The sequence below is a fragment of the Nipponia nippon genome, unplaced genomic scaffold, assembly GCF_047370975.1.
Source record: "Nipponia nippon isolate SJK-2023a ecotype South Korea unplaced genomic scaffold, ASM4737097v1 scaffold_3, whole genome shotgun sequence".
NCBI classification, from domain to species: domain Eukaryota; kingdom Metazoa; phylum Chordata; class Aves; order Pelecaniformes; family Threskiornithidae; genus Nipponia; species Nipponia nippon.
The window spans coordinates 104,756,328-104,768,655 of NW_028262347.1; the positions used below are offsets into that span (position 1 = coordinate 104,756,328).

At 43.7% G+C, this 12,328-nt stretch overlaps 1 protein-coding gene across 10 annotated transcripts in view; it reads right to left on the reverse strand.

The window, feature by feature from the left end:
• PAX2 (paired box 2) overlaps positions 1–12,328 on the reverse strand; it is a 98,808-nt gene that overhangs the window by 11,924 nt on the left and 74,556 nt on the right. For 6 of the 10 annotated variants that reach the window (XM_087767901.1, XM_087767899.1, XM_087767908.1 and 3 more), the window contains one exon: positions 301–510. The exons of the other annotated variants lie outside the window; for them this stretch is intronic. In XM_087767901.1, coding sequence (XP_087624027.1) covers positions 301–510 — 210 coding nt within the window. The remainder of the gene's footprint in view (positions 1–300; positions 511–12,328) is intronic. 10 annotated transcript variants of the gene reach the window in all.

Here is a 12,328-nt window from a genome sequence, read left to right on the forward strand (position 1 = left end):
TGCTGTACGAGTGTTTCTATATTAAGTCCCAAACCCATCCAACTGGGACACCCAGTCACTTCCTAGGTAGTTACAGCTTCTTTTCCCATGTTATTCTAAAAAATGAGGGACAGGCGTGACATCTTTTTGTGACTCTCCATGGAGCTGAGAACACGTGCTGCATACACAGAACTGGAACACGGTTGCTCTGGTTCCCACTTGCACTCAAAGAGCTTGCAGCATTTACTGGTCTCCCCATCAGACGAAACTGAACCCCTTGCCTGCAGCATCCCCACTGAGTTTGTGGCCAAGGCCGGTTACCTGCTATCAGAGGCTGGCTGCTGGACTGCCCAAAGTGGGCACCATGATGAAGGAAGGCACTGTAGCAAGGCGTGGACGCATCGTCTGAAAGGGCCATGTGGAAGGGCTGAAGATCAGCCTGCCCAGAGCCGACCGGCGTGGTGGGGGTGAAAGGGGTGAGAGAGGCTCCATGAGGCTCTTGCTTTATACTGAGGGGAGAGGAGAGGTTTTCTGTGGTAGGGTAAGGGATGGACACAGACAGACAAAGGGAACAGGGGGAGGAAGAGGAGGGTGGGGAAGGGAGGAGAGGAAGAACAAAATGGGTAAATGAAAATGGAGTGGTTAAAATCTACAGGGAAATTAATTTAAAAACAAAAATAAAAATAAAAAGGTTAGGAGTAGATCAGAGGAGCCAGTGCTGAGACAACAGCAGTAAACGCACCCGGGGGCTAGGCTCTGATTGCAGGGATGCCTCTGCAGGGGCAGCAGGAGATGAGGAGAATGGAGTGCAGTGGCAGATGGGAGGAATGGGATGCAGGAAAAGGAGAGGTGAGGGAGGGAACATGCAGGAGAGGGAGGACAGGAAGAAGCGTAGGGCTGGGAAGGAGAAGAATGCTCTGAAGCTTCTGTGCTCCCTTTCCTACAGCTTCCTCTCGCTGGCCGAGGGCGTATGAAGATGCTACACTTACACAGCTTGGCCCAGGGAATTATACCACTTTGTCTCTTCAAACTCAAGGTAACCTTCCCCAGGAGAGCAGCGTGGTTATAAGCATCTATTAAACAGGATGCTTGGTGTAATGGCCAAAGTTTGTTAAGGCAAACTCTGTAAAAGCTTTGACAAAAAAGGTCCAGCTGAAGTTTGAGGTGGTTAAAATGAAAAAGGACTGTGCAATTAATAGGTGGATAGATCGATCGATTGATCGATCAATTGATCTCGTTCACAGTGGCACACTTTGGGGCTTTGACCAGAAAACCAGTCAGTACTTGACTCTGGTTGTTTGCAGAGTATAGAGTTGCCAAACGGATGCTTTGACAGAGAGATATAATGGAGGAGAGGAAATGTGAGGGACTTATAAAAGGCCTCATTTTCATTGTTGTTTGCACTGGACCTCTATTTCTGACGTGCAGATTTGCACAGGCACAATAGATACAGCTTTGAAACTGCTTCTAACTTGGCTGCCAAGTAAGAGGTTTGGGAATTGGAGAACTCTGTGACCTAAAGCATGGGTACTCCAGAACACCCACTGTTGTTGGGTCAGCAATGATAGAGTCCTGTATTTGAACACCTGAAAGAGAAGTATGGATGATGTGATCAGATCCGATCCAAATCACCTAGCAAACCATCCACCCTCAGGTAAACAAATTAAAGCCAATAAATGAAAGGCATCTCTCTGCCGTGATGGCAAGTGTTGCCAATGGCCTATGAAATAAGTTAGTTCTGGTGGTTTTGATTTATACAGAGAAATATAAATGTGACATATAATTAGGTCATAAATCTGACTTCATTAATGTAGAACTGGCTTAATTAACACTAGGCACCTTATTGTGAGGCTGCAATGCTCACCTAGACAATAAAGGGATGGGCAGTTTCTATCTGTGAATGCTGTTTATCCTGAGGCATTTGTTTCCTAGAGCTTTGCTACCTGGCAAAAATGATAGTTTGCCATCTGTGTTCTCATCCAAGTACCTCTAACCTGGATGGCCAGCAAAGGTCTCTGATCACTGAGACTCCTTTGTAGCAAAGACATATGTTGATGGTTCAGTTGATTGGGAGGGATCAGTCCTGGCCAAATGTTGTACAGTTCACCTTTATTTAGTTTACTTATGTGAAGTTTCTGGTATGCTAAGTGAGGGTTGTAATTTCTTCTCCCTTTTTGCTATAGGTAGCTCTGTTTGGCAAGGACTTTTTGTGGAGGATATGGGGAATAGAAGCTGGAGTATCTGGTTCTTGTTGCACAGTTAAAGTCACCAGACTAGGCAGCACATCAGCGCCCAGCTTCTGCTTCTTGAAACTGTATGCTATCCTACAATCCTACCAGTGAGCCTTCATGTGCCAGTGCCAGTCTCTGTAGATGGAGAACCCCCAAAGCTATTTTTCTCCTGCATCCTCTGTCATCAGATGGCAAGGAGTGCACAGATTTACCTTCAGGCCAGAGAGGCTGAGTCACCACCAGCAGCCTGGGAGTGCTGAAGCTTTTATCCAAATAATGTTGATACTAGATAATTTGGATTAATAGATCTATCTGCAGGCAGAGAGCCAAAAGTTCCCCTGGCTTTGAGGGGCTGCAAGTGAAAGCGATATTTTTCAAGGAAGCCATTTGACAGTCATACCTAAATAAACTAGGGACACTTTGGTCCTGGGCATTTGCTGGGCTCCTTTTTCAGCTCTCCGTACTGTGCAAGAGAGAGCAGGTGTGGGGAGCCGCTGGGGAGGAAAGGGCAGAGAAGAGGACGGACACGGAAAGCGTGGGTGGGCAGAAGCAAGAGGTGCTATGGGCAGAGGTTAATCCTGTTTGCACAGCCCCCAGGCACATTGGGTTTCCTAGTCCCTCCCCTGCTTTATTTCTCTTTTAAAGCATGGAATTTTCAGCTATAATCCTTCCTAAACCGCAGCATTTTTCAGGCGCTCTGTGTAAGTGAAACCATAATCTCTGGTAAAACAGACCGCTTAAGCTGCTGTAGCATTAGGCCAATCTGATCCAGCCCCTGGATTTCCGCTCTGCCCAGCCACCACAGGGAGGATTTCAGCCTGAAAGACTGTCTAAAGCCCTTGCAATGGGAACAACGGTGCCAAGCCTTGCCTTGCAAAGCTGAGAAGGGTTAAGGGACCAGGAGCTATTTGTCCCGGTGTTGTGAGGCTGTTAAAGCCCCTGTCAGACTCGCAGCGGAGATGAGCCCAGCCCTCTCTTGAACACATCAAGGCTTATGAAGAAAAATTCCTCGCACCTTCCAGCGGCAGCACCACTCAGTCAGTGCGAGGGGATAAAGAAGTCAACAGTAACATGGCAAAGAGACTGGGACACAATAATGCTGAACACTTCTCTCTAAGAGTAGTGGAGAGGAGGCGAGGATAAGGTCAGACAGCGAATGATTGCACAACCAAAACTCAGACTTTTATGTGTCTATTTATCTACCTGTCTATCTTTCCCTCTGTGCTCTGCAACTGCAGAGATATAACTTATATCCCATGTATCTTCACTGGTGGGTGGCATTTACCCATTTTTACTCCTTTGTTGTCCAACTCTCTCCTGACTAAAAGCACCTGAATACTGTCTCTGATATAACTCCTGCCACTGCTATGCTGGAATAATTGCCCCAGCAGTGAATTATAGCTCCAAAGTGTGTCAGTGTAGATGAGATCAACTGATTGATCTATCTATGCACCTGTGAATGGCACAGTCCCATCTTTCATTTTAACTACCTCAAACTTCAGCTGCACCTATTTTGTTTTCACTTCTGATTTTCTGTATTCTCTAATTCTTTCTTATTTGTGATGGAGAACTTGCCCCTTCCTCTCCCAAGTCCTGCTAGTGCCAGCAATCTGTGGAGCAGTGCCGTACTGGCTTGTCTGTTTCTGGGGGGGTCTCCCTCAGTAAGGCTGCGTCAGGAAACCCCAAGGCATCTGTCAGCGTCTTATTCCTAAGGCTGGAATACTGACCTGTAATCAAATGGGGGGCGGAATGAGTTTGCAACCCCCCAAAGCAGCAGCAATCTATTCCTGTCCCAGGCTCCTTTCTTCTTCTAAATGGCAAACGATATCCTTGTTTATAAGCAACAAAAAAATACCACCCAATGTCACAGTGGGGGAAATTTGAAAGGGTCAGCAGGGTGGGGATATAGCTGGAAACATAGCAGAGGGCTACATATTTTCTGCATCTCCTGCTCCTCTCTTTCTGACTGTACTTGCTGAGTTATGGCTGTTTTTCTTCCATTCTAACCCTCTCCTCTGTTATTCTGGCGGAGAGCTAGAACTGGTGATCTCTGGCCTAAATTCCCCCTGTGAATGAAGGGATTTTGACCAGACAGGGTGAGAGGAAGATTCACAGCTTTGGGTTCCTACAGAGACTCCTCTCAGCTTTTATCGTGCTCTCTCTGCTGCTGAAGGGAAGGGAAGCAGGGGGGTTTGCAGGACTAGATAAGCTGCTTGTTTTTCATTGCTGGCTTCCTGGAGGATAAGCTACCTGCATCCAGTGCTCCTTTTCTTTTCAGTAAACAAAGAATATCAAGATGGCACATCCCTGTGTAAGGGATGGCTTGTACAAACCCACTTAACAACACTGCTCACCATCTTGGCAATGTTTAGCATTCTTCATCTTTTCCTGGGGTCCCTATCAAATATTGATATGACCCCAGTGCCTCACTCTTTGGAACACATATCCTTACAGCATCCCTTAGGGATCACTGTTTTATCTGTGAGGACTGAGCCCAGAGAAGACATACCCAAGTTCGTGTAGGAACGCTGTACCAAAGCTGAATCTTATCTCAGGTGTTTTGAATCCTATGCTTGTACCCACCACTGAAACATCTTTTTCTGTACTTGCATTCTCCGTTCCTTAGAAAGGTTTCATTGTGGCAAACAGAATGGGACTGGGCCCTCAGCTTTCATAAACTGGTGAGTTTACACTACAGCCAGTGGAGTCATATCGCTTTATCCCATGTGAGAATCTTGCCTCAGAAATTCTAGAAGTTGTGCAAAAGACCAAACTGGCCTGGCACAGCATATCTTTCACTTTTGCTTTCTGTCATGTCAGAAGAACCACTTTTTCTTTCATTTATTTTCTTTTCTTTTGCAAGAGCATTATGCAAGTTGCACTGAAGATAAAGATCATCCTATTTTTCTTCCCTTCTCTGTGATTGTAACAGACCTTTGCTAGAACAACTGAAAAGTGTGCAAAGACTAATCTGCTTCTCGTGGTACCTTTCTTGTCTCCTCTTTGTATTCCTGCTGACTGGAGAAGGAGCCTTGCGTATTCAGGTTTATTTCCTGTTTCTGCACAGATCTGTCCGTGTTCTTAGCCCAATAATTTACTTGTGGGTTGTTGAAGTACATGTTTAAAGAAACAACCTTGGATTGCTTTCCCCACAGAGTCAAAACTGTTGTGACATCACTGATGTCAAGTTTTGAAATCTATTTGCCCCATTTTTTAAAAAACTGAATTTTATAAATCTAGATTTGTGTCTGATCTAGTTAACTGCTGCTCTCCAAGTAAACTGACTTGCTAACTCTTTATGTTACTTTGGAGAGAAAAAGTTTTATAGTCTTTGTACGGACTAAAACATGGAGCTTCCAGTAGACCTGTGGTTGGGACTAGTGAACTAGCTAGTTGAGTACTGTTAGTATTAATCACTTGGGAACTCCACTGAAGTCAGCTTCATGTGGCTCTGAGTACATTTGTTTGCAGATGGAGCTGATGAAGGAAGATGTGCTTTAAAGTCTTGGGGTGGGGCGGGGGGGGAAGATGTGCAACTTGTGCACTTGGCAACAGAGAAGTTCAGTGGAGTTCATACTCTTGTCCCTTTTCTTGAGTCCCAGCCCATCAGGTTGGGCAATTACTTCCTGCCTTAAAGTGTAGCATATGCTTATTCCTTGGTGGATTGGGACTTGAATGGGACCTCTTAAACAAGATGCTTTTGACATATATGCTGGGAAATGTAATTAGAACAGAATATGTTATTTTTTCACACAGTCCCTATTACAGGTATCTCCAAGGTTTCATCACAATGATATTCTACTGATCGTAAGATAGGATAGGTCCTCCCGGATAGCCCACAGCAATGCTGAGCCTACAAAGAAGGGCCAAAGTTTGCTGTAAGCTCTCCATTTCTCCAAAAGATGACAGTGGGCAATTTCAGTTGTACAAGCAGCTGTCCTGGTTAAATCTGGTACAGCTGATGGAGATCAAAAGTTATTAACACCTGCTAACAGGTGTTGCTTAACTCAGATATAAAGCACAATCTCTGCTGTCAGTGGGCAAATATGTACATTACAAATTTTTTCATCATAGCCATACTTATTGGATCCTTCATTTAGCCTCAAAAGAAAAGGCAAAAACTGAATTGCTGGGAAGACTATATAATTCTTTTCTCTAAAAAAGTCCCTTTTTGTCCAGCATAGAGCGCAGCAGCCTGCAACGCTGTCCCTGTGCTGAGGGAAATCAGACTGGGAATGCCAGTTCACTGCTGTTGTCATTACCCAGTTCACTTAAATGCTAATTTAAGGAAGGTGGAGACATGATTTCTTTTGGGTCCATCCATTTCTGGGTTCCTCACTTCAATATGCCTTTCAAGCCCATGAGCTGCCTTCTTCAGCATCATAAAGTTACTGTCAGTGCAGCTTCCATTGGATGCATGGAAATAGTTTATGTGATTCCTTCCCCCCCCGGCTATTCCCGTCTGTTTCAGGGATCATTCATCTGACCATCTATCACCCTCAGCCATTTGATCCTGGAGAAGAGTAGTAACACCTTTTGCCTTTCCAAATTCCTTGACTAGATAAGATATTATCTCCTTAGGGATAGGAAACAGTGGATGAAATTTGGAGGTCCTGCGGACTTCTACTTTTGCTGATTCCTTATCTTAAATAGAGCAGAGGCTTGCTCACAGAAAATACCTCCTTCATTTTGATGAGGCAGAATAGTAACAACCTTGTAGCAGCCACATGAGTGATTATCCTATTCCATTTTCAGGGCATTGGGGCATCCAGAGATGTGCCCAACAGGCTGCTTGACTGCTGGTGGCTGCAGCTGTGATGCTGTGCCGCAGAGTGCGGGTTTGCCATCACCAAAGCCAATTTGGGGCCCGTAGCAGTTTGTTAAAGAGGTTTTCTTAAGTCAGCTCAGTCAAGCCATTGCTCACTGGTGTCAGAGGCTAAAGTAGATTGGAGCAAGAGAGCAAATTTTCACCAGTACGAACAAGGAAAAGGGGAAGGAAATGCTCCCCCTCTCAGCATAGTGATATAAGTACAACTGAATGTAAAGGTCAGTTTTAATCATCATTTAAAACAGCAAGCTGGATCAACTTGTTTTACATTTGCACTATGAGGCTGCTTTCTAAAAGGTTGAATTTTATCTGTTGTAACGAATATTTTGACAAATACAAAACTTACAGTAAACATGGTTATTTCAGTTTTTGCTAAGTAGATGAACTGCATCTGTGCACATTTATTTAAGCAATTATGTTGTTTAATATAATTTGTCTTTACATATTATTATATGAGAAAATAGTGAACGATGAGTCCATATTATTATTTTATTAGATTATTAACTTTTTACTTGTGATCTGTGTCAAGTTATATTTGGATGGAAATTAGAATTAAATTAAAAACAGTATTTGTAATTATTCATGCTAATTAAATAAAATGACCACAAGTTCCCGTACTTCCTAAATATACTAGAACAGAAAAAGCAAGCTTTTCTAAGCAGGTTTTGCATTAAAAATGACATTAAATGAAGGAAAAGATATATATAAGGAGGAAATTGAACTGATTTTAGAACCTGATTTTAGAACTAATAGGTCTCATCCTTTCACACCAAGCTTAATTCACTCACTGACCGAGGAAAACAAATGTTCCTGCTTTTTTAAATTGTAGTTTGTTTCTTAGTTTTGAATGACCTGGTTATTGAACTGAACAAAATTCTCTTCAGTTCACTCACTAAGCTGAAATGAAGGAAGTAATACCTTTTCACCTTGCAGGAGGCTAAAGTTCTCAAAAGATTGCTTATAATTTCAGAAAAACTTTGGATCCAGGTGTCTAGCCAGTGATTTCTCCATGCTTAGCATCACAGCTTTCTTGAAAACTTTCATAGAAATCAGATGCTGTTTAAGTACTATTTTTGTATGTCTTTCAGATGTAGCAAATAGCCTTAATGTCAGTAATTATAATTTTTTTTCACACACATTCATGTATGAATTTAAAAAATTAACTTAAACTGAAAAAAAATCTGACCCCATGCCACAGAGGGGAGGTCTGGAGTAAAGTGAGATCAATGGGGTTTGTGCTTTTTTGGTGCCTTTGACACATTGTGAGTTGTCATCAGGATTTCTCACCCTGGATGATATTTGTTGCTTTAGGGAAAAACTTATTTCCCAGAGAGAAGGAAACATTTTCCATACAGGACCTGGTAGCTGTTTTGCTGGGTGATGATGATTTTAAAAGTTACCTATTCCTGTTAATACGTGCTAACCACAGCACAGAAGCACTCAGAAACCTCCTTACGGGAAAAGAAGGGGACACATATTCCCATTTCAGTCAACGCTAGAAGTTGCTGAAGTGCTTTTTTTCCCCTGTTTTTCTTGGGCTTGTCTTTTACCTTTACTTTTCTTTGTAGATCTCACTGATTGTAGTGGGCTGGCAAACAAGGTCTATTTAGTTAAAACTGCTGGGATTCAATTAAGGGAAGTTTTTCTTTACCTTTGCTGTAATTTTACGATCCATTAGTAGGTAAATCCTCTCCTTTAGTAGTCTGTTAATAAACAAGCTTCAAGCCATACATGAAAAGTCCATTGTATTTTATTTCCCATAGTGCTGCCTCTCTGTTGGGGAACTTCTGGCTAGATAATTAAGTTAGAAAGGACTCCGCTCCCAAACTATTAATCTAAGTCCCCAGAACTCAGACACAGCACTTAGAATCATAGAAAATCTTGAGTTGGAAGGGACCCATAAGGATCATCGAGTTCAACTCCTAACTTGTTTCATGTATGCCTATTCCAAAAGATATGCCACTTAAAGAAGGATCTTAACCTTTGTTCTCAAAGGATTCAAGGCTTCTGTGAACAACCTTGTGCTTTTAAAGTACTCCTGTTGCTGGTGCCAAAATCTTGAGGTTCTCCTCTGCTCGCCTCTCGGGTGTTAGCTACTGAGTAACTTCCAAAATCAAAGACCTGTGGAAACTACTGAATAAAAGAAAGCTATTGAGGTTTTCTATGTTTACTTAGCCCTGTACAGGTTTATTCTCATCTGCCTGGGCTGGTTGCCTTCAATAGAAATAATTGAAGTAGAACATCTACGAACAACAGAATTCTTGTCTTGGTGTTCAACTGCATGTACTCGCCTTATCTTGGTATGTTCAAGCTTGGATCTTTGCCTCTAGGAAATCTGATTGGTGTCCAAAGATACTGTCCAAGAAACTGTCAGGGATCTATGCCAATCTAGCTGTGCTGGCCATGCAACATCGAGGCAAGATGTAGCTGGCCCACTGGCCTGTGTGTGAAGGAAGAGGTGGGGTGGTGTTCTCAGGCAGCTCTTAAGAGCTTTCTCTCTCTGGTACTTCATAAGGAAGTTGAAACTTTCTACATTGTCTGTTCTGTATGAAGGACAGCAGGAGCATGTTTCCTAGCCTCGTGCCCAGCTAGCCCCTAAGTGTCAGCTCATTCATAGAAATTCCTTGCAGATACTTAATGGGGAGAAATAAGGGTGACCTGTCTGCTTCATAGTAAACAAATGTTGTTTACTTGCTTTAGGAGATGTGAATAATAAATGGACCATCTAAGATGTGTTAGAATAATTGTCTGAAAGGCAGTGTTTGATATTGACAGTACTAGGCAAGGCTGTGCTGTATGTAACTGTGGTGCTAAGCTGTGTCTTTGAATAGATGCCCAGGACTTTGGGGAAGGCCTTCCTGCACATTGGGGAGGTGGCTGCCTGTTTTGCAGCATTTCTAGCTCTTGAATTCTAGGAAGCTCACAGACAGATAAAGGGACTTCAGCAACATCTGTACTTAACTATCTCACTACATTCCAAGATTTTAGGTAGTTGCATATTGTTGAAGTTCTGATGGCTTTTGGAGGGGTGTATTCTCAGAACGGTGTGAGCTTAGAGAGCTTTCTGAAGAAAGCTAGTCGTGAGCCAGAGAGAGGGGAAGAACTTTCTGTGAAGTCTTCAGAAAGGGCAAGAATCCAATGCCAGACAGCTTTGGTTTGGAAAGAGCTAGTGATACTCTTTTCTGTCTGGGAAGACTGAGCTCGGAGATGGAAGCTAAATCTTACATCCTGACATGACTGCACACAGAGCTTGTACCCTGCATGCATGAATTTGTTTCAGATATCACCTGGGTTCACAGACTGCACTGGGACAAGAGCAAAGAGGCATTTCAAAGATGACACTATAGCAGCAAAACAGGCAGCCAGCAATTCAGTACTTGCTGTTACTCCAATATCCCTTCTTGGGAGAGGTATCTGGGTGATACCAAAGAAATCTGCGTGCTCCCAGGCTCTTCCTTAGTTTCCTGGCCAGGGCAGATCAGGAGGCAGCACTGAGTTCCTCACCTCTCTGGTCCTTCCTGAAAGCATTGCCCAGCCCCATAGCAAACATATCATGAATCATTCATCTTTAATAGATTATGCAAATTGAGGACATCAGATCAATGAAGATCAATAACTGCAACCATTTAATTGCCAGCAAAAACATTTTAAGAATGAGCATTATCTGAAGTCCTTTCTTGGGTAATGGCACCATTAATCCAAACATTGGATCTTGGCCTAAGCGTAGAGGAAAAATTCTCCACCCCTCTTCCCCTGCTGCCTTCCAGGGTGTTGAGGGTTTTTTTCCCTTTTCATTTCCAGTTTCTGAGTTTCCCCATCATTACCACCAGTGAACAGCTCCCAATGCTAATAGTTCTGCTTTTGTTACTCTGCGCTGATTGAAATGTCGCATACAGATTGAGATGTTAGTGCTAAGTTGCCACCTGGGAATGTCAAGCTGGGTCTGAAATGAACTTTTCTCACTCTTGGATCCAGATGGATCAGATGGGGATGTTCTTGAGCTGAGCTGGGAGTGTTGCAGGGAACAGAGTGGGGATGGCACAGGGTTGGGGGGGACATGAAGAAGATTTTCTGCCTCAGCCCACAGCCTCTTCTGTGAGGCCAAATCTGTCTCCTACTGTCCCCTTGTGAGACTCCTGTCCAAAGCTTGTGCAGTGTCCTGAGCCTTCAGAAATTCTGCTCTCATGTTAATGGACTGGAATTCACCATCTTCACTCAGGCAGAAGGACTAAAAAGAATTATTTAATGGCCCCTTTGAATCTTAAACTCTGATTTTAGGTACCTCACCTTTACATCCAGTTATGGGGATCTGCCTTCCATGAAGGAAGGACAATACTACTCTCCTACTGTCTTTGGCCCCCAGACAGGAAAGTATTTCCTGTAAGAGATGTGGATCTGCTAAATGGTAGATGGACACCAGCTGAGTTTTGTCTTGCATATAGAATCATAGAATCGTTTAGGTTGGAAAATACCTTTAAGATCATCAAGTCCAACCATTAACCTAGCGCTGCCAAGCCCACCACTAAACCATGTCCCTAAGCACTGCATCTGCACGTTTTTTAAATACCTCCAGGGATGGGGACTCAACCACTTCCCTGGGCAGCCTGTTCCAGTGCCTGACTACCCTTTTGGTGAAGAAATTTTTCCTAATATCCAACCTGAACCTCCCCTGGTGCAGCTTGAGGCCGTTTCCTCTCGTCCTATCCCTTGTTACTAGGGAGAAGAGACTGACCCTCACCTCGCTACAACCTCCTTTCAGGTAGTTGTAGAGAGCAATAAGGTCTCCCCTCAGCCTCCTCTTCTCTAGACTAAACAACCCCAGCTCCCTCAGCCGCTCCTCACAAGACTTGTTCTCTAGACCCTTCACCAACTTCGTTGCCCTTCTCTGGACACGCTCCAGCACCTCGATGTCCTTCTTGTAGTGAGGGGCCCAAAACTGAACACGGTACTTGAGGTGCGACCTCACCAGTGCCAAGTACAGGGGGACGATCACTTCCCTGGTCCTGCTGGCCAGCAGATATATGCAAATACAAAGACAGGTGGAACAATTTTGCCACAGCTGAGCCATTTTTTTCTGGTTGGCTAAGAAACTGCATGGCTACAAGGATCCTGGATCAAGCCTAATAGCAGTAAAAGCCACAGAAAAAGTCTGGGGATATCACACTATCTAGACACTCCCTAAATATGCAGTTCACCTACCCATGGTTCTCCATGACATTTTGCAGACCTCACATTGGATCTACTCTGTATTTGGGGTAACTGTTACTAATCCTGCCCGGTCCCAAAGTTC